Below are 19,928 nucleotides of genomic sequence, written 5' to 3'. Positions count from 1 at the left end.
TACAAACCTCTAAATTTGGTGTTGGAAAGGTCATGTAAGAGTTTCAGTGCATAATTCACAAAAACACAGATGTATTAAAAGAGCAATGTATCAAAGTCAAGAGCAATTTCTTCTGTTCCCTGTACTTCAATATCTTTGCCTTTTAGTTTGGATTTCTAGGATATTTGCATATGATGGGGAAACATGCTAGTATACCTTCAGCAGGGAAATATATGGAGTAGAAGAAGGAGATTGATTGGGCAGCACTGGTAAAGAAAAGGAAAAGAATAACAATATTAATTGAGCACTACCCAGGTACCTAAAGATGCACTTAATTAACTCACATATTCCTCACAGCAATTCCTTCACTCATTACACAAATATTTCCTTAGCACCTCCAATGTGCCAGGCACTGCCCTTGGTAGATTCAAGGACAGACAAGACAAAGCCTGTCTCTGCCCTTGGGAAACACATATTCTAATATAGAAAACAAAAAGGTAGACAGACAAACAGAAACAAATTACTAAATAGGACAGGCACCATGAAGGAAACAAATGAGCTGAGATAGTAAATAATAGAGAAATCTACTGTAGATAGGAATATCAAGAAAAAAATGCTTCCAGAAAGTACTTAAGCTGTTAACCAAAGGAAGAAACAGAGCTGTAGCATGCAAGAGGTAGGGAAAAAAGTGGGATAGCATGTGCAAAGAACCTGGGGCAGGAAAGATCTTTATGTCTGCTGAGTAATGAGTGGGCTGGTGGGGGCAAGAGGAGAAGTATTAGGAGCATGTGTGGTGGTCTAGCTGAGAAATTAGTTTTGCCTGAATTAGGAGTTTTAGAGATGGAGAGAAGTGAATAGTACAAGATATATTTGAAGGTAGAGTCAACAGTACTTGCCACATTTACTTATTAATATTCTCACATAACAGATGAGAAATGGACTGAAAGATTCAGAATTAATTAAAGTTCTTGTAGTAAGCAACTTCATGATGGGGTTATGAACCCTGCCTTCCTTAAAGCCCCTCCTACTACATCACACTTCCTAGCTTTGTTAATTCAAGGTTAATGTAGGTTTTAGAGAGTCCTAAAAGTGGAAGTTTTTTGCCAGTCTGATGATGTTGAATTAGAATGTGTTTTAATAACCTGAACAAATTACAGATTTTCCATTCACAAACCCATAACCTTATGTCACTGAGGAGGGCACCAAATTCTACAAACACCCTTTACGTATTTCTTCTGGACCAAATGTTAAAATACTCTTGCATTTCTTCCAGAGACGCATTGCATTACCAGCATGCATATGAAAAAATTTCTGTTGACTAAAGCAGCAGTCTTGGCAATTCTGAACCATGTACTATTCTTACCATAAGTCTAAATTGGGTAGTTCGAGTGACCAACCAGTTTGTTCAGCTTTGCTAAAAATATGCCCATGTTTGCCCAAATGACCTGGCTTGCTGGTAATCTCCCACCTTTCCAAGTCAATCAACACATGGAAAGTGCCCAAGCAGGGATTAAAGAGTCACAAACTCAGCTGGAGGAGCTTGCTTTTTTAAAACACAGCGCTCCTGTAGTTATTTTCTTCATTGTTATTCTGTCTTTACTGTTGAGATTCTGGTGTATACATTAATGCTGCTCACCAGTACCTCCACTTCTTCTCTGTTCAGCACACGATAGGTTTGTACGTGCCCACAATGTGCAGTTGCCCTCTGTATCTGGGGGTTCTGCAAACTGCAGATTAACTAACCACAGATCAAAATATTGAGAAAAGAAAATAATAAAAAATAACAATATGACAATAAAAATAATACAAATAAAAAGGTGATACAGTATAATCACTATTTATACAACATTTACATTGTATTAGGTATTATAAATAATCCAGAGATTATTTAAAATGTGCAGGAGGATGTGCATAGGTTATATGCAAATACTACTCTAATTTATATAAGGGATTTGAGCATCCTGGGATTTTGGTATGGGGGAGGTGGTCATGTAACTAATCCCCTGTGGATACCGAGGAACAACCATAATTCTTTAGGTTGGCATCACATAATACTCACTCCGGCTGTAGTTAAGAGCTGCCATACAATTCTTTCCTTCTGTGTGCTGTGGAGTCTAGTGACACTTGAAGCCTCCAATAGCCTGAGTTCTGATGAGGGCAATGTGCTGCCAAGTCCCCACAGCTGATCCGCAACAGACATGTTATATGGGGGCAAAGACCTTTTGTCATTTTTAAATGCTAAGACTTGGGGATTTGTTGTTGTTGCTGCTGCTGCTACTATATATCCTAATCTTTGTGACTGGGATAGGTTCTTTCACATTCTTGATAGGAAGGAAAATACGAACTTTCAATTTAAGGAAATATGACAAACAGTACAGTTGGCAGAAAGTGAAGAGGTTTGGATTCAAATGCAACTAGTTTTAATACTATCTTTGCAACTTACTTGCTTTCTGAGTCTTCTTTTTCTCATCTGAAAAAGAGTAATAACAGTATAAGTTTGCTATAATTTAATATGCGAAGTTCCTAGCAGGATGCTAAACCACAGATGATGTTCAATGAAAGTAGCTATTTCTGTGAGGGGTAATGGTAAATAGACTAAAAGTGTAGCAAAAGATAAACCACACAGGCATGGCTGAATCTGAAGAGACTATAGAAATGGGGAACACTGTCATTCATGCCCTCGGTTCTGCCTACCAAGCATCTCCTAGTCATAGGCATGCCTTTCTGTCTCTCCTGTGTTCAACTCATGCTTTCCCTGTCCCATTCCCACTCCTCTGTCACACGCTGCTCCAAGGAAAGTATATAGAAATCACTCACTAAGATAGCTGCATTTTAACAGGAATTAAGTTAAAGGGCTAAAGCTCCAACTTAGTATTTTAGGCCTTAGGTGGAAAAAGGCAGTGGATATCTCTCACCTGAACCCAGGCTGGCCAAGAGTATCCGTCTAGCTTAATTATGTCCACTTGTTAGGTCCACTAACCTAGGCAGGTCTATTGGAGCAGTCTTTATAAAAGACTTTTATGAGGCTTCATTTTGTGAAGTTGTCCAGATCTGCTGGAAAGACTACCATTATAGTTTGGTAGGATCTTCTGTGGGGTCAGGATTGGGGACTGGCAGTACTAGTGCTGTATGTCGACATTACTCTTAAAAATGTTCAGACAGTCTTAACATAGTCTCCTCATATTAATCCTCACAGCAATCCTGCAAATGGGCATTAAGATCTTTGTCATAGATGATGGAACAGAAGCTTAAAGCTTTTAAATCATTTACCCAAATTCACGTATATGATAGGTGGAAGAGTCTATATTCCAAAACCAGTACCTCTGATTTCAAGTCTAATATCCTTTTTTCCCCTTTCACTATTACAGTTTTCTCTGTGTGAGGAAGCAAGTTCAATAGTGTCTCTTGACGGCATTTTGCTATCATGTAATACAAATATTTCTTTTTTGTTGTTACGTAGTTGGGAGTTTGAAATTCTGTTTTCTACATTCAACAACTAAAAGGAAGAAAAAACACATGACAGTTAAAAAAAAGAAACTACAAATATACTATTGAAAATGAAATTAAAGTAAGTTATTCTATATTGTCATGTTTTCTGGCTAAAATAATACCCACAGTTTCAGAGAATTTTAATCTCTGCCTATATGAAAAAAGAGAGAAGAGAATAGGGAAGGAAGCTAAGATTTTAGTCTCATTATTTCTTTAAGAAACTATAATTATTTTCTTATGGCTAACATAATTTCTAAGATCAATCTATTTGCAGTCAGTTGTAAACATTGAAAATAGTTTGAAACTTTACAGTGGAAATACATAATTTGTAGCCAGACAAACTTGAGTTTGAATTCTAATAACACCACATAAATCTATAGGCCTTGAGGAAGTAAGTTAATTAAGCCATAAATTAGAGATGAGCCTCAAGCTTCTTATCTCTGAAATGAAAGTTTATAATAACAATCTCATAGAAAGGTGGTGACTGTTACATGACATGGTGGATATAAAGCACTTATAGATTATAAGCTTTAAAAAAGTTTACTTCCCTTTTCTCTTTGCATCAGATAGATTCTCATCATTTTAGAAATAACAGGATTCTTATTCCCAAGTAATGCACAGTCAAGTGGATTTTATTCACTTAGTAAGTATTCAAAGAGAGAAAGTGGGAGACAGAGAAGAAAGATGGAGGAAAGGAAGAAGGGAAGGAAGACAAGGAGGAAGGGAGAGAGGGGAAAAATCCTAAGAAAAACAATACTAAAATCAGATGGAGACATGTTCCTTCTCTGCATGATCTAACATTGTTCTGTTACTAGAGACTGGAAGCACTTGGAGTTATCCATCCTGCCCTTGTCCTCTTTCCCCAGTAGAAATACAGGAAATAAAAAAACTTTTATAACACTTCTGATAATATCACTAGAAATTGGTCATTAGTTCTCAAAGAAGAACTTCTTGCTTGAAATATATTTGGCCCTATTTGATTTTATCATTCATTCAAGGGTGGAATTGTTACAGAAATATATTCTAGGGCCACTAATCCCATCACTATGCACAATTATACATTTATTTTTTAGACAACCGACCAGATTCCTAATGTAAACCTGAAAGACCTAAAGAAATTTTTCAACACCCAGTCTAGGATTGATCTTAACTGGACTTTGGCTGTCTATGGCATCTCAAGTAGCTATTTCCAACTTCACTGTAGAGGAGAGCAATTACAAGTTTGGGCAGCTATCTCCACCATGAGAAAGAGTTAATTTTTTGTACAATTTTGAAGTCTGAGTGAAGTTGAAATGTGAATTCATTACAGGATATTGTGAATGTTAAGTGGATCATACGAATGCAGTTCCCTCTATATTTCCTATAATGATTTGTATATACTCTAAGTAATTACAGGCATTTATATTTATAATTAGCCTTTTGGGGGAACCATTTTAGGAAAATGATTTGTTTAGCTGTGTACCAGATTAGTATCAGCCGGGTGTTTGTCAAATACCACCGTAACTGGGAAAACACAGCAAGAAGTGTTGATACAAAAAGAACTTTAGAAATATGCTTAAAGTTTCATTTTTTTTCCAAAAATAGTTGCATCACTTCTTAGAACACAAGTACATGTCTTTCAAACACTATTTTTTTATTTAAAAAGTGGGGCATGGGTACACAAATACAGTGATGAAAAAGTACAATCAATGGAATTTTACTGGCACAATGTAAAGGTCAGGATAAGACTAACAATACATGCATTAGAAACAATACTGAACAATGTTCTGAATGATCATGAACTGCCTTTAGAGGCTTCCAAAGCACCAAGATGAATTGGTGCCAACAACTGGACTATGGAGTCAAGAGACCAGCACAGGCAGTTGACCCAAACTCAAGATGAAACTTTTATAAATAAATATAGGCCGGGTGCGGTGGCTCACAGCTGTAATCCTGGCACTTTGGGAAGCAGAAGTGGGCAGATCACTTGAGGCCAGGGGTTCGAGAACAGCCTGGCCAACATGGTGAAACCCCATCTTGACTAAAAAATACAAAAATTAGCCAGGTGTGGTGGCCCATGCCTGTAATCCCAGCTACTTTTTACTCCATTCATCTGTAGATGGTCATCTAGGTTCATTCTGTATCTTGACTACTGTGAATAGCACTATAATAAACATGGGTGTGCAGATGTATCATCACCATACTGATTTCATTTTCTTTGATATATGCCCAGTAATGAGCTTGCTAGATCAAATGGTAGTCTATTTCTAGTTTTTAAAGGAAACTTTATACTGTTTTCCATAATGGCTGTATTACCTTATATTTCCACCAATCGTGTGTAAGAGTTCCCTTTCTTTTGCCAGCATGTTTGTCTTTTTGAAAAAAGCTATTTTAACTGCGGTGAGGTGATATCATTGTGGTTTTGATGAGCATTCCTCAGGTGATTAGTGAAGTTTTGCATTTTTTAATCTATCTGTTGGTTATTTGTATGTACTCCTGTGAAAAAATGTCTATTCAGTTCTTTTGCCATTTTTTATCTGATTTTTTGGGTTTTGGCCGTTGAGTTGTTTGAGTTTTTTATATAATCAGGGTATTAACTTATTATCAGATGCATAGTTTACAAATATTTCTCTCATTCTGTAGATTTTCTTTTCACTTCATTGATTATTTCCTTTGCTGTACAGAAGCTTTTTAGTTTTATGTAATCTCATTTGTCTATTTTAGCTTTTGTTGCCAGGGCTTTTGAAGTTTTATTCAAAAAACCTTTTCCCAGTTCCAGTTCATGAAGCATTTCCTCTATCTTTTGCTGTAGTAGTTTCATAGTTTGGATCTTATGTTTAAGTCTTTAATCCATTTAGAGTTGATTTTTGTGTATTGTGAGAGATGGGGGTCTAGTTTCATGCCTCTGCATGTGGCTATCCATTTTTTTCAGCACCATTTATTGAAGAGATTGTCCTTTCCCCAATGTGTTTTCTTGGCATCTTTGTCAAAAATCAGTTGGCTGTAAATGCATGAATTTATTTCTTGGTTCTCTGTTCCATTGATCTATGTGTCTATTTTTATGCCAGTATTATTCTGTGTTGGTTACTAGAGCTTTGTAGTATATTTTGAAGTCAGATAGTGTGATGCATCTAGCTTTGTCTTTTTTGCTCAGAATTGCTGTGGCTATCTGGGTCTTCTGTGGTTCCATATAAATTTTAAAATTGTTTTTTCTATTTCTGTGAGGAATGTCACCAGTATTTTGATAAGAATTGCATTGAATCTGTAGATTGGGGTAATATGGAAATTTTAATGATTGTTTTCTCCAATCCATGAACATAGAATATCTTTCAATTTATTTGTGTCCTCTTCAATTTTTTTTTCTTTTTTTGAGATGGAGTCTCACTCTGTTGCCCAGGCTGCTGGAGTGCCATGGCAAGATCTCAGCTCACTGCAACCTCCACCTCCCTGCTCAAATGATTCCATGATTCTCCTGCTCAGCTTCCCGAGTAGCTGGGATTACAGGTACCCACCGCCATGCTTGACTAATTTTTGTACTTTTAGTAGAGATGGGGTTTCACCATATTGGCGAGGCTGATTTTGAACTCCTGACCTCGAATGATCCGCCTGCCTCAGCTTCCCAAAGTGCTGAGATTACAGGCGTGAGCCACCATGCCCGGCCCCTCTTCAATTTTTTTCATCTATGTTTTATAGATTTCTTAATTGTAGCCAGGGCTGACGTGTCATTGAGATTTTTATTCAATTTTTTAAACACTTTAAGTCCCACAGACAACATCATGTCAGGTCTTTATGATTTTGGAGTTTAGATTTGGTTTCCTCCCTCTACGAACCCTTCTTGTTATAAATTGATTTTGTCACCCCCTTTCAAATTCATATATTGAAGTCCTAATTCCTGGTACCTAATGCGACCTTATTTGAAAATAAGGTCATTGTAGATAGAATTAGTTAAGATGAGGTAGGATAGGCCCCTAAATCAATATGACTGGTGTTCTTTAAAAAGTGGGAACACACACATTCAGGGAGAACACTATGTGAACCTTAAGACATAGATGGGTATGCATCTACAAACCAAGAAACTCCAAAGCTTGCTGGCAGAAGCTATAAGAAAGGGACGGAGCGGGTTTTCCCCTCACAGCTCATGGAAGAAACCAACAGTGCCAACACCTTGATCCTGGACTTCCAGCCTCCAGAACTGTGAGGTAATAAATTTCTGTTGCTTAAACCACTCAGCATGTGGTATTTCATGATGGCAACCCTAAGAAACTAACACTAATACGCTTTCTTCACAGTTGCGTCAGAAAATTGTCTCATTAGCTGATTAGTGACTCCGTTTTTATTTCTGCTTTTGTACATTGAGTGGGAATATTTGCATATCATTGATGCCAGAATCTATCCTTCAAAATGATGGCCATTTTAAAAATGGATAATATCTTTAAGCATTGCCTTGACCTTCCAAAAGGTGAAAAAAAGGGAGGCTTGGTAAGGAGGACAAGATCTGTTAAACTTGCCATTAAAAATATTATAGCAGATCTCTGGATACATTCCAGTATTAAAACACATTTGACAGAAATGTGAGCCTCAACCATACTACCAATGTTGTTCTATCAATGTCTTTAAGATGGGAGCAAAGAAGCAAGAGGATCAAGGAGGAAAATAATAAAGAATCCTTGCTATCAAGCAGAAAGGGGATTGGCCTTGATCAGTGGGAAAGTTAAAAAGGGTCACAAAATTAAACTGCTCCTTAAAAAATAGAAAAGGAGATAATGAAGTCAAGGGAAAAGCAACAGTTAGTATCTGGATTTAATTCATGCCTTCTTAGTCCTAGGAGAATTTGGGCCAGGAGAATTTCCTAATCAGTGGCTACACTCCCCACTGCTAGCTCTCTGGGCCACATTTGACAAATGTAGATCTGAAACTTTAGTATGGATGAGAATCACCAGAGGGCTTCTAAAACACAGATTGCTGTCCTCTCTTCCCACTCCACCCCATAGTTGCCAATTTATAGGTCTGGAGTGGGGTCCCAATAACTTGCATTTTTAACAAGTTCCCAGATAATGCTGATGCTGCTGATCTGGGGGCAATACTTTAAGAACCACTGGACTATATCAATGTCAAACCTGCCTGATGAGAAGAATCACCTGGAAGGTTTAAAAAAATGCAAAATCCTCGGCCCCATGCCAGACTTTCTGACTCAACCTCCAGGGAAGGGCCTAGAATTTTCTATTTCAACAATCCCTGCCTGATTAATAGGATTAGGCGAGTTTGGAAAATGCTACACCAAATCTCTATAAATTCCCTTTTTTTTAGCATCTGTCATTTTTCCACTTGCTTCCAGTGAATTTTGCAATATGGCAGTAGCTATGTGATGAGCTAAGAGTAGCACAAGTACTAGGTTCTGTACCTTGAATTTCCTAATCCCGTTGGCTGACCACAGTACCCTGCTTTTTCTTTTTATGAACAGGTGCCTTGGGAGATAGTCTTCCTTAATCCCAACTGGCCCTGGTATCATGATGTTGCCCAGAGGCCACTCTGAAACAGACTCAGATGATGTAGCCTTCACTGGTAATTCTTTGCTTATCTTTCACTCTTTCTTATCATACAACATGCGTATTTTGCTCTGAATATTAATGGTGGCTCTAGCCTCAGGCTGTTTCCTCTTAACTTTGAAAGTATTTCCGTGTGAGTTATGCTCTGCAAGTTTTATTTCAAAAGCACTTTCTCTTTATTTGGCAGGAATATTCTTGCTGGCACTTACAGAGGAAATCCCATTGGTTCAGCAGATGGCTAATGATAATTGAAGTTAACTCTTTAGAGAACAATTAGAAATTTCCAAAAGAATTGTAGTAAAATTGCTTAGGGCCCTATCATGCCCATCTGCTGCTTTTGAGAACACATAATTCCTATCTCTTAGATCCAAATTCCAGCTACAAACTCAAAGTTGAGGCATCCTGTAGATGGCTTTCTTTGGACCATCTTTGCCTTCTGGGGATTTGTAGTGATTCTAAATACAGTGACCTGACACAGTTTAGCTCTAATTTTTGCAGCAGCACTGCAAGTAGATGTTACTCTATTTTACAAATAAGAAAACTGAGGCTAAGCAACATCAGATATAGAGTCTTGAAGATTATACAACTGCCTAGTATCAGTCAGGATTCAAACCCACAGCTACCCAACTTACAAGCCTGAGCTGCTCCTCCAAGACGACTCTATTCTACTTTCGAAGAAATGCGGGGTCAGGTTTGAGAGCAACATTTTCATTTGTTATTTTTCCTGGAGTTTCCAAGATTGTGTTTAAATTCTACCAAGTGAGAAAACATTACAACAATCATCCTTAGTTTTGTTTGCTATCTCAACAGGACTCTGTGTGCTTTGATTCTAAATGTAAAATTAGCTCTGTCTGTTACAGGAAAGCCATCAACTGGGCAGTGTATTAGTTTGTTCCCTCACTGCCAACAAAGACATACCTGAGACTGGGCAATCTATAAAAAAAAAAAAGAGGTTCAATTGACTCACAGTTCCATATGTCTGGGGAAGCCTCACACTTCCTGGTGGAAGGTGAATGAGGAGCAAAGTCATGTCTTACATGGTGGCAGGCAAGAGAGTGTGTGCAAGGGAACTCCCCTTTATAAAACTATCAGATCTCATGAGACTTATTCACCATCATGAGAACAGAACAGGAAAGACCTGCCCCCATGATTCGATTACCTCCCCTCAGGTCCCTCCCACAACACGTGGGAATTATGGGAGCTACAATTCAAGATGAGATTTGGGTGGGGACACAGCCAGATCATATCATTCCACTCTTGACCCCTCCCAAATCTATGCCCTCACATTTCAAAACCAATCATGCGTTCCCAACACTCCCCCAAAGTCTTAACTCATTTCAGCATTAACTCAGAAGTCTGCAGTCCAAAGTCTTATCTGAGACAAGGCAAGTCTCTTGCCTGTAAAATCAAAACCAAGTTAGTTACTTCCTAGATACAATGGGGGTACAGGCATTTGGTAAATACAGCTATTCCACATGGGAGAAATTGGCCAAAATGAAGGGGCTACAGGCCCCATGCAAGTATGAATTTCAGTGAGGGAGTCAAATCTTAAAGCTCCAGAATGATCTCCTTTGACTCCATGTCTCACATCCAGGTCACGCCAATGCAAAAGGTGGGTTCTCATAATCTGGGACAGCTCTGTCCCTCTGGCTTTGCAGGGTACATCCCCCCTCCTGACTGATTTCATGGGCTGGCATTGAGTATCTAAGGCTTTTCCAGGCACACTGCACAAGCCTTTGGCAGATCCACATTCTGGGGTCTGCAGGTTGGCAGCCCTCCTCCCATGGCTGTACTAGGCAGTGTCTCAGTGGGGACTCTGCATGGGAGTTCCAACCTCACATCTCCCCTCCATACTGCCCTAGCAGAGGCTCTCCATGAGGGCCCTGACCCTGCAGCCAATCTCTGGATATCCAGGCATCCGCGCACATCCTCTAAAATCCAGGACGAACTGCCCAAACTTCAATTCCTGGCCTCTGTGTACCTGCAGGCCCAACACCATGTGGAAGCTGCCAAGGCCCAGGGCCTGCACCCTCCGAAGCCACTGCCTGAACGGTAACTTGGCTCCCTCTAGCCGTGGCTGGAGCAGCTGCAGGGCGCCAAGCCCCTAGGCTGCACACAGCAGGGGGGCCCAGGAATCCACTTTTTCCCTCCTAAGCCTCCAGGCCTGCGATGGAGGGGCTGACAGGAAGGTGTCCAACATGCCCTGGAGACATTTTTTCCATTGTCTTGGTGATTCACATTGGGCTCCTGTTTACTTATGCAAATTCCTGATGCAGGCTTGAATTTCTCTCCAGAAAATGGGTTTTTCTTTTCTATTGCATGGTCAGGCTGCAAATTTTCCAAACTTTAATGCTTCACTTCCTCTTGAACGTTTTGCTACCTAGAAATTTCTTCCACCAGATATCCCAAAGCATCTCTCTCAAGTTCAAAGTTCCACATATATCTAGGGCAGCGGCTAAAAGCCGTCACTCTCTTTGCTAAAGCACAGCAAGAGTCACCTTTGTTCCAGTTCCCAACAAGTTCCTTATCTCCATCTGAGACCATGTCAGCCTGGACTTCATTGTCCACATCACTATCAGCATTTTGCTCCAAGCCATTCATTCAACAAGTCTCTAGGAACTTCCATACTTTCCCACATCTTTCTGTCCTCTAAGCCCTCCAATTCTCTAGGAAGTTCCAAACTTTCCCACATTTTCCTATCTTCTGAGCCCTGCACACTGTTTCAACCTCTACCTATCACACAGTTCCAAAGTTGTTTCCACATTCTCAGGTGCCCTTTACAGCAACACTCAATTTACTGTATCAGTCTGTTTCCATGCTTCCAACAAAAACATAGCTAAAACGGGCAATCTATAAAGGAAAGAGGGTCAATTGACTCACAGCTCCACATAGCTGAGGAGCCCTCACAATCATGGCAGAAGGTGAATGAGGAGCAAAGTCATGTCTTACATAGCAGCAGGAAAGACAGCATGTGCAGGGGAACTCCCCTTTATAAAACCATCAGCTCTTGTGAGATGTATTCACTATTACGAGAACAGACAGGAAAGACCCACCCCATGATTCAATTACTTCCCAGTGGGTCCCTCCCATGACAGGTGGGAATTATGGGAGCCACAATTCAAGATGAGATTTGGGTAGGGACACAGCCAAACCATATCAAGCGGTTATTCAGATAATGTGACTAATTATCGGTTTTAAGTAACAAAAGGATGGTTTCAGTCTTGAATTATCTTGAATTATTATTTTTGCTCAAACTTTCATAGTTGATTGTTGCATATCTTCTTTCTGTTCTTTCTTTCTCCAGCAAGAATTTGTTTGTACCAGCTCTATGCCATACACTGTGATAGACACACCAGATGTGGAAGTGAGAAATATGGTTCCCATCTTGGATAGCAAAGAAGATGGACAAATAAACCAACAAATTAAACACAGAAAAATGTTTTCTAAAGGAAAGAGGTTTCTTGAAGGAAGTGGAACTTCAGTTGAAATATGAAAGGTGAGTGAGGGTTAGTCACATAGAGAAAGGGAGAAAGGAGTATCCGATGTAGATAGAACAGCATATGAAAAGCACAGAGACATGAGAGAGCAGGTAGGCATTGCTGTAAATCCAGGTGGATGTAAAAAAAAAAATCAGAACCTTGCAGGAACTAGGTTGTAGAAAGCTCTGTGGACTAAGTTTAGTTGTTTTAACTTTATCCTGAAAGTCACAGGAAAATATTAAAGATGTTTAAAAAAGAAAAAAAAACAGATTTTCATTTTATTAACAAAACGTAACTCTGGCAGCAGGTGTGGAAAATGGATGGAGGGGCCAAGTCCAGCAGAAAGACACCTGTTACTGAAGCAATGCGGATGGGAAATGATGGAGACCTAGATGTAGACCATGCCAGCAAAGACGGAGGTGCAGAATTGAGTAATACTTGTAGAACTAATGTAACTTACGGGATGATTAGATACATAGAAAGGAGATTAACTCAATCCTTTATTTTTCTTCCTTTTTCAAAAGGTTTTTTTTAAGACTATATTACTGTCTTTTCCCCATTCCCTCCATACTTAGTGTGACAGTTAGCTAATTTTATTTGAATACCTATTTCTTATTCTTTACCAGCACCACCAAGCAGCAGCATCTCCCTACCACCACCACAACAAGCAGCAAGTGTTTATGGAGCACCTCTTACTAAATTATCCTTTGTCCTGTTTTGTGACAAATTTACATTCCTCTCTGCTTTACTTTTGCTTTATCCTGTATTTTTCATTGTTCTGTGGTTTAGTGTGTATTTTCTTCTGCTCTTCCAGGACCGTAGGATTTCAGAGCTTGTTACTTAAGTTTTCAGGTTTTTGATATGTACTTGGAATTTGATTTTTTACTACTTTCTCAAAGTAATGCTCCACAAATATTTCTTATGTAATTCCAATGCATCTAAAGAGATTTAGCATTTGAGTTTTATGTTAAATCAATAAACTGATTAAAGCCATAATTAGCAATCACCAACTTTTATCTGGAAATAAACTGAAAACTGTTATTCATTTACTAAGGCTCTGGTGTACTTATTTCTGTAAAGAGAACACTATACTTTGCTCAAAGAAGTAATAAAATTTATATTTTTCTCCTGTTCTCATCTGTGCAAATTATGTTCATTTTATTGTACAGGCTATATATCTTCTGCAATACCTTCATCTACCTGCAGGTGTAAAGTTAAAATTCAGCTCTTCTGCCAAGGTAAGAAATTAAATAGCTGGCTAAAATAAGTTATTTCAGTGTATACTTCTCAGGTGATGGATTCACCAAAATCTCACATATCACCACTAAAGAACTTACTCATGTAACCAAATAACACCTGTTCCCCCAAAACCTATAGAAATAAAAAATTTTAAAAAATGAATATAAAAAAAGAAGTTATTTAATATGCATGCTTATATTTATCTATTTTTTTCATTGTTTACATTTTTTCTTTATTTCTTCTTAAAAAAAAAACAGGATGCATGCACAAAACGTGCGAGTTTGTTACATAGGTGTACATGTGCCATGGTGGTTTGCTGCACCTATTGACCCATCCTCTAAGCTCCCTCTCCTCACCCCTGACCCCCCAACAGGCCCTGGTGTGTGTTGTTTCCTTCTCTGTGTCCATGTGTTCTCAATGTTCAGCTCCAACTTATGAGTGAGAACATGTGGAGTTTGGTTTTCTGTTCCTGTGTTAATTTGCTGAGGATGATGGCTTCCAGTTTCATTCATGTCCCTGCAAAGGACGTGATCTCATTCCCTTTTATGACTGCATAGTATTCCATGGTATATATGAACCACATTTTCTTTATCCAGTCTATCACTGATGGGCATTTGTGTTGGTTCCATGTCTTTGCTATTTTAAATAGTGCTGCAATAAACATACATGTTCATGTGTCTTTATAGTAGAATGATTTCTATTTTGGGGGTATATACCCAGTAATAGGATTACTGGGTCAAATGGTATTTCTGGTTCTAGATCCTTGAGGAATCGCTATACTGTCTTCCACAATGATTGAATTAATGTACATTTTTTCTTAACAGCAGTCATGCCATGTTAAAAAAAATACAGATGTTTTCTTCAAGAAGTCTAAAAAAAGACTTCCTTGTACTACTTAAATAAGACTGACCAAACTGGCATAATATCAAAAAAGAAATGTAAATAGAGAATCAGCTGCCAACTAAATGCCACCATTACTCACAGTGTGATATCACCTACTTGTCTTAGGCATCATTCATTTATATTACAGTCTGGTCCACTGAGACTATTCATCACATTTTTATTGAGCAATTTCTATGTGCTTAGTACTGACTGTGCTAGGCTCTATAGGTTCTCTGTAGGTGCTTTAAGTCCTGCCCACAATAGCTTACAATGTGGTTGAGTATTTAAATAAAAATACAGAAATTTTTAAAAATATATCTTGTACAAATTATTTTAAAGTAAAAAAAATTCAGATAATGAAAATAAAGCTGTAGAAAATCTAGGATGAGCCTAGAAATATTTTGTATTAATAAAATAGTCAGTAAAAGCCTGGATTAATGAAAAATATGAGGACAGATATTTTTAGGATGGCAATTAAACACTTCTGTAGTCATAACTAAAAATATAATGAGAAGCGTATATTTTATACAGATCCTTAAGATACCTGCACAGTGACAATTATCTTAAGAAAAGATTTCTTTGAAATGTGCTTCCAATTACTAAGGATGTTGAAAAACTTTTTCTCTTAGTTTATTTGATTTCCTTATAACTTTTATTTCATTATTTATTTAATTTTTGAATATTTTTCTTATAGATACTAAAAACACAGACCCAAGTCAACTCTGTCTGAATTTTCATATATCCTGTGGATATATTTTATTATGTAAAAGATAATGACTCTACTTTTCTCTTCCCTCCTTGGGAGAACTTAGATAAATATACCTTCTGACGGAAGCCAAAGCTTCTAAACACAATGTTCTCTGTTCTCTTACCTATCCCTGGCTAACAGATATCGGCATGGCTTGGCATGCCTGTTCACATTACCCTGGTCCAACCTCTCTTGGGAACAGCACAGCTGAGTTTTTTCTTTATTTGTTTGTTTGTTTTCTTTTACGCTGGGTTGCACTAATGCTGAATGAAAGCACTAATGCTGCAATACGACGGGGGCTGGGTAGGCAGCAGTTCATTTCTTCCAATGCAAAAGCTGTAAGTTTAAAAGTACGTGGAATATATTATATGTATAGTCAGGACTCATGTCTATACAGCCCACTTAAAGCATATTAATGTTATATGTTTGTTTCACATATGTATCCCACAGAACTTTACAGTAGTTACTATAATTACAATAAAACTGTAGATCAAGCATCAGTTCTTCACAAGTAACTTTTTTTTGGCAAAGTTCTTAAGGATCTTACTTTATTTTGAGGGTTAATTCTATCTTTACTATAACCTCGTTGCATAATGACGAGAATTTGTGTTTATTGAAAATAACGAAAATGAAGACGAAGGTACTTGTTAAAAACCAGTGTTTTGCTGAATTACAACCCAGAGTATTTGAGTACACATATAACATAATGTAACATTATTTTCAATGAATTTAGTACACAATGGATACATTTGTCTAGATTGTAAACAAAAATGTTCTCTGTACCTGCTCAATTTTGCTGTGAAACTAAAACTACTCTAAAAACTAAAGTCTATTTTTTAAAGTATCATATATATACTGATATGTATATATAGATATATAGTTTCTCTACATCAGATTTTAAACTAATTGGACAAAGATAATTTCTCATTGTATGAGAAATTATCTTTACCAAATAGTCATTATTTTTCTAACTTTTCTAATTATTTTGTTACTTATTACTTTAACAAAAAAAACCTTTAATAAACATGCTATGTAAAACATCATGTGGGCTGGGCATGGTGGCTCACACCTGTAATCCCAGAACTTTGGGGGGTTGAGGCGAGTGGATCACTTAAGGTTAGGAGTTCGAGACCAGCCTGGCCAACATGGTGAAACCCCATCTCTACTAAAAATACAAAAATTAGCTGGGAGTGGTGGTGGGTGCCTGTAATCCCAGCTACTCAGGAGGCTGAGGCAGGAGAATTGCTTGCACTGGGGAGGCCAAAGTTGCAGTGACCCGAGATCGCACCATTGCACTCCAGCCTGGGCAACAGAGTGAGACTCTGTCTTAAAAACAAACAAACAAAAAGCACTTCTTGTGATTATTCTCCCTGGATGTAGACATTTTTAAACCAGGAAAGTTTAACGTGAAATGACAACAACCACTAACATGAACAACAACATAAAAACAAAAAGCTATCATGTTCACTTATGTTAATCTTGTACATAAATGTTACCTTTGCTGATAATTTACTTAATTAGTAACATCTTTCTAGGTGTCAAACACTACACTAGTGCCAAGAGACCTATGGAAAAAAATTAAGAAACGAGTCCCCTCCACCATGAGTTACAGTTTTGTCACATGGGAAGAGACATATACAATGAAAATATTCAAGGAATAGTACAATACAATAGTTAAAATTAGTACTATGTAACTTCAAAGTTGCAGACAGAGGTAAGGAAGAAACAAAAATACTTAAAGTATTCAAGGCCTAAGGACAAGGTGAGATCTGAACATGTGGGAGGTGGGTAGGTTTTGCATGGACAAAAATTATCGTGAGGTCTTAAAAACAAGAATAGCATCCAAAGGATGGTTGGGGTTGATTCCATTCATGACATTTAAACCCACACAGTTAGGAAGCCAGTATATAGTTGAAATTGAGATTCATATTAAATAGGTAGAAATAAGTCTGGGTAAAGAATCAATCATAGTAAATACTTTCTGAGGATCTATCGTGTAACACTCGTTTTATGTACGTTATTACAATTACCCTACAGGTAAGTACTATTATCTTCAATTATAGATTAATTTATTGAGATGCAATTAAGTTTCTCAGAGTCACAGAGCTTGTGAGTGGCACACCCAGATTTAAATCCAAGTTTGATTCCAAAACTCATGCTTCTGTTACCACATCACTTTGTCTTGTAAACAGAATATCATTGCAGCAAATCTTTCATCCCATTGTGCTGTAAGAAGGAACAGTACACCTGGAATTTTAAAAACTTGAACCTGAATTTGAATTCTTAATTATGTTAGGTATGAAAAATCGGTTAAGCCCTCTATAAACTGTACCATCTTTTGTAAAAATAAAATAGTGAATAGATGACAGCTAGTCACAGAGGTGAATGAGGAACAGATAGAAGTAACAGAAAAATGGGCATTCTTCTGATGTTGGCAAATACTATGTACTCAATAAAATTCACTGAATTGAAACCGAAGTAAAGGGATTGTGTACAGCATCAGCTTTGTGCTAGTTAAGACCATTTTAAGTATAGATTTGGAAGAAAATAGTTATAGTTTATAGCTAATTCACAACTGTTTCTGCTATTTAAGAAGGACTCTACTATTGAGTCATTATAGTTGGCAGAAACGATATGTAGTCACAGCATATGATACTACGGCAAAACTTCTGATACCATATTTTCATCGCTTCCCAAGATGTCCTATAGGTGACAGCATGGCCTTTAGCATGGTACCTACAGAGGAGACACTCAGTAAATATGTGGTGAATTAAGTAAATGAGGGGACAGAAGAAAGGGAGGAAGAGAAAAAAAAGGACAAGAAGAAGAAAGGCTGCTTGAATTTAAAAGCAGGTAACAGCATATCAGTTGAAAACTATTAGATGACTCAAGTATATCTTTTAAAAGGCCATAAAGTTTTTATTTTAATACAGATAAAATAGATTCTTCATTTTATAAAAATGTGATAAAATTTGTTATTCAACAACTATGTTATTTATTAATTTTGCCTTTGTATATGCTGCCAGCAAAGAAATATTAAGAAATCCTGACTTGGTCACGGTGAATCCGAAGGCCTACCTGGATTTTTTTTATCACTCTAACTACGCAGCTAATCATTCAACCTCAAATTTGTTTTTTATGACACTCCAAAGATGCCCTTAGCTGCATCACTCCTTTGTTGTCAAAAGCTTAGAAATAACAATTAAGCAGATTCCTGAGTTACTAAATAACACATAACTAGAATTGAGACTTAGGAACTTTTAGTTCCATGCTAAGCCCACAGGGACACAACATCTGTAAAACATTAATCATAATTGGGCACAAATATTTTTTGTCACAATTCCCTCCTGCCCTCATTTGCTTTTATATCTCATTAAGTTCATATCCTATTAATTGAATTATTGCTCTCAATATGTTGACTTTTCACCATCATAAGCTTATACCGATTTTTCAAACTCATATTGTAAAAGCAAGCTATCATGAAATGTAAAGATGTCCACTTTGGTTAAGATTCACGTAAAGGTTTGAAGTTGGAGAAAACTCCTGGAACACAGGTCTTTCTTTTCATCACTTTTCCTCCAATCATCATCTGTGAAATTCTTCCCAACTTCTTAAATGCATATTCAAAATCCCATCCAAGAAACCAATCTAATATTCAGAGGCATGGATAATAATAATAAAGTTGATCTCCATGGGTATTACTGACAAAACAATCATTAAAATAAAAAGATAAAAATGAAGAAATAATCCAAATCAAAATATATAATTCTCCTTCTCAGGTGGGAAGAAATACATAAATTCAGGGAAGCAGGAATTGCAATAAAATGTCCAACTCCGTTCTTTCATTATCTGTTAGAATAGAGAGAGAAAGATGCAATAAGCATGGATGGGGATTTTTTTTAATTTTGTGTATGGTGTGAGGAGTAAAATATAAGTAATAAATTTGTTTTAAACGTTTAAAACATTCTCATTTGAAGTAATTACATGTGTTTTATTTTTAAAAAAGCAATCGTAGGCACAATAAATGGTCAAATAATCTTGTTGTAAAAACAAGTTTCAATTAGTATATAACTCTAGTCTAAAAAGAAATAAGGAAGAATAGAAGCTGAAATAGCCAGGAAATAGAATATTTTCCTATCAAAACATCAAAGTAGGCCAGATGCGGTGGCTCATGCCTGTAATCCCAGCACTCTGGGAGGCCGAGGTGAGTGGATCATGAGGTCAAGAGATCAAGACCATCCTGGTTAACATGGTGAAACCCCGTCTCTACTAATACAAAAATTAGCTGGGTGTGGTGGTGTGCGCCTGTAGTCCCAGCTACTTGGGAGGCTGAGGCAGGAGAACCGCTTGAATCTGGGAGGCGGAGGTTGCAGTGAGCCGAGATCATGCCACTGCACTGCAGCCTGTTGATGGAGCAAGACTCTGTCTCAAAAATAAATAAATAGATAAATAAATAAAATATTGTTTATTTTTTTAAGATAGTACACAGTGCCAATTAGTATAAAGCAAATTTTATCACACATGGTTGATGAAATTTTAAATCTAATTATTTTAGGAAACAGTCTGACTACATGTATCTTTAAAGAA

The 19,928-nt window shown here is 37.4% G+C and overlaps 1 protein-coding gene across 6 annotated transcripts in view; it reads right to left on the bottom strand.

Annotated features, from left to right (window-relative positions):
* Positions 1-19,928, bottom strand: part of PTGER3 (prostaglandin E receptor 3) — a 200,671-nt gene that overhangs the window by 100,307 nt on the left and 80,436 nt on the right. For 2 of the 6 annotated variants that reach the window (XM_054482806.1, XM_054482787.2), the window contains one exon: positions 2,423-2,449. The exons of 2 other annotated variants lie outside the window; for them this stretch is intronic. In XM_054482806.1, the coding sequence (XP_054338781.1) occupies positions 2,423-2,449 (27 nt within the window). Of the gene's footprint in view, positions 1-1,091; positions 1,718-2,422; positions 2,450-18,237; positions 19,191-19,928 lie in introns of those variants that run through there. 2 more of the 6 variants (XM_054482780.1, XM_054482798.1) reach the window with 2 other exon arrangements.

This window comes from Pongo pygmaeus, chromosome 1, assembly GCF_028885625.2.
Source record: "Pongo pygmaeus isolate AG05252 chromosome 1, NHGRI_mPonPyg2-v2.0_pri, whole genome shotgun sequence".
NCBI lineage: Eukaryota > Metazoa > Chordata > Mammalia > Primates > Hominidae > Pongo > Pongo pygmaeus.
Note: the sequence above shows the minus strand (reverse complement) of the source record. Positions and strands in the feature narration are given on the sequence as shown.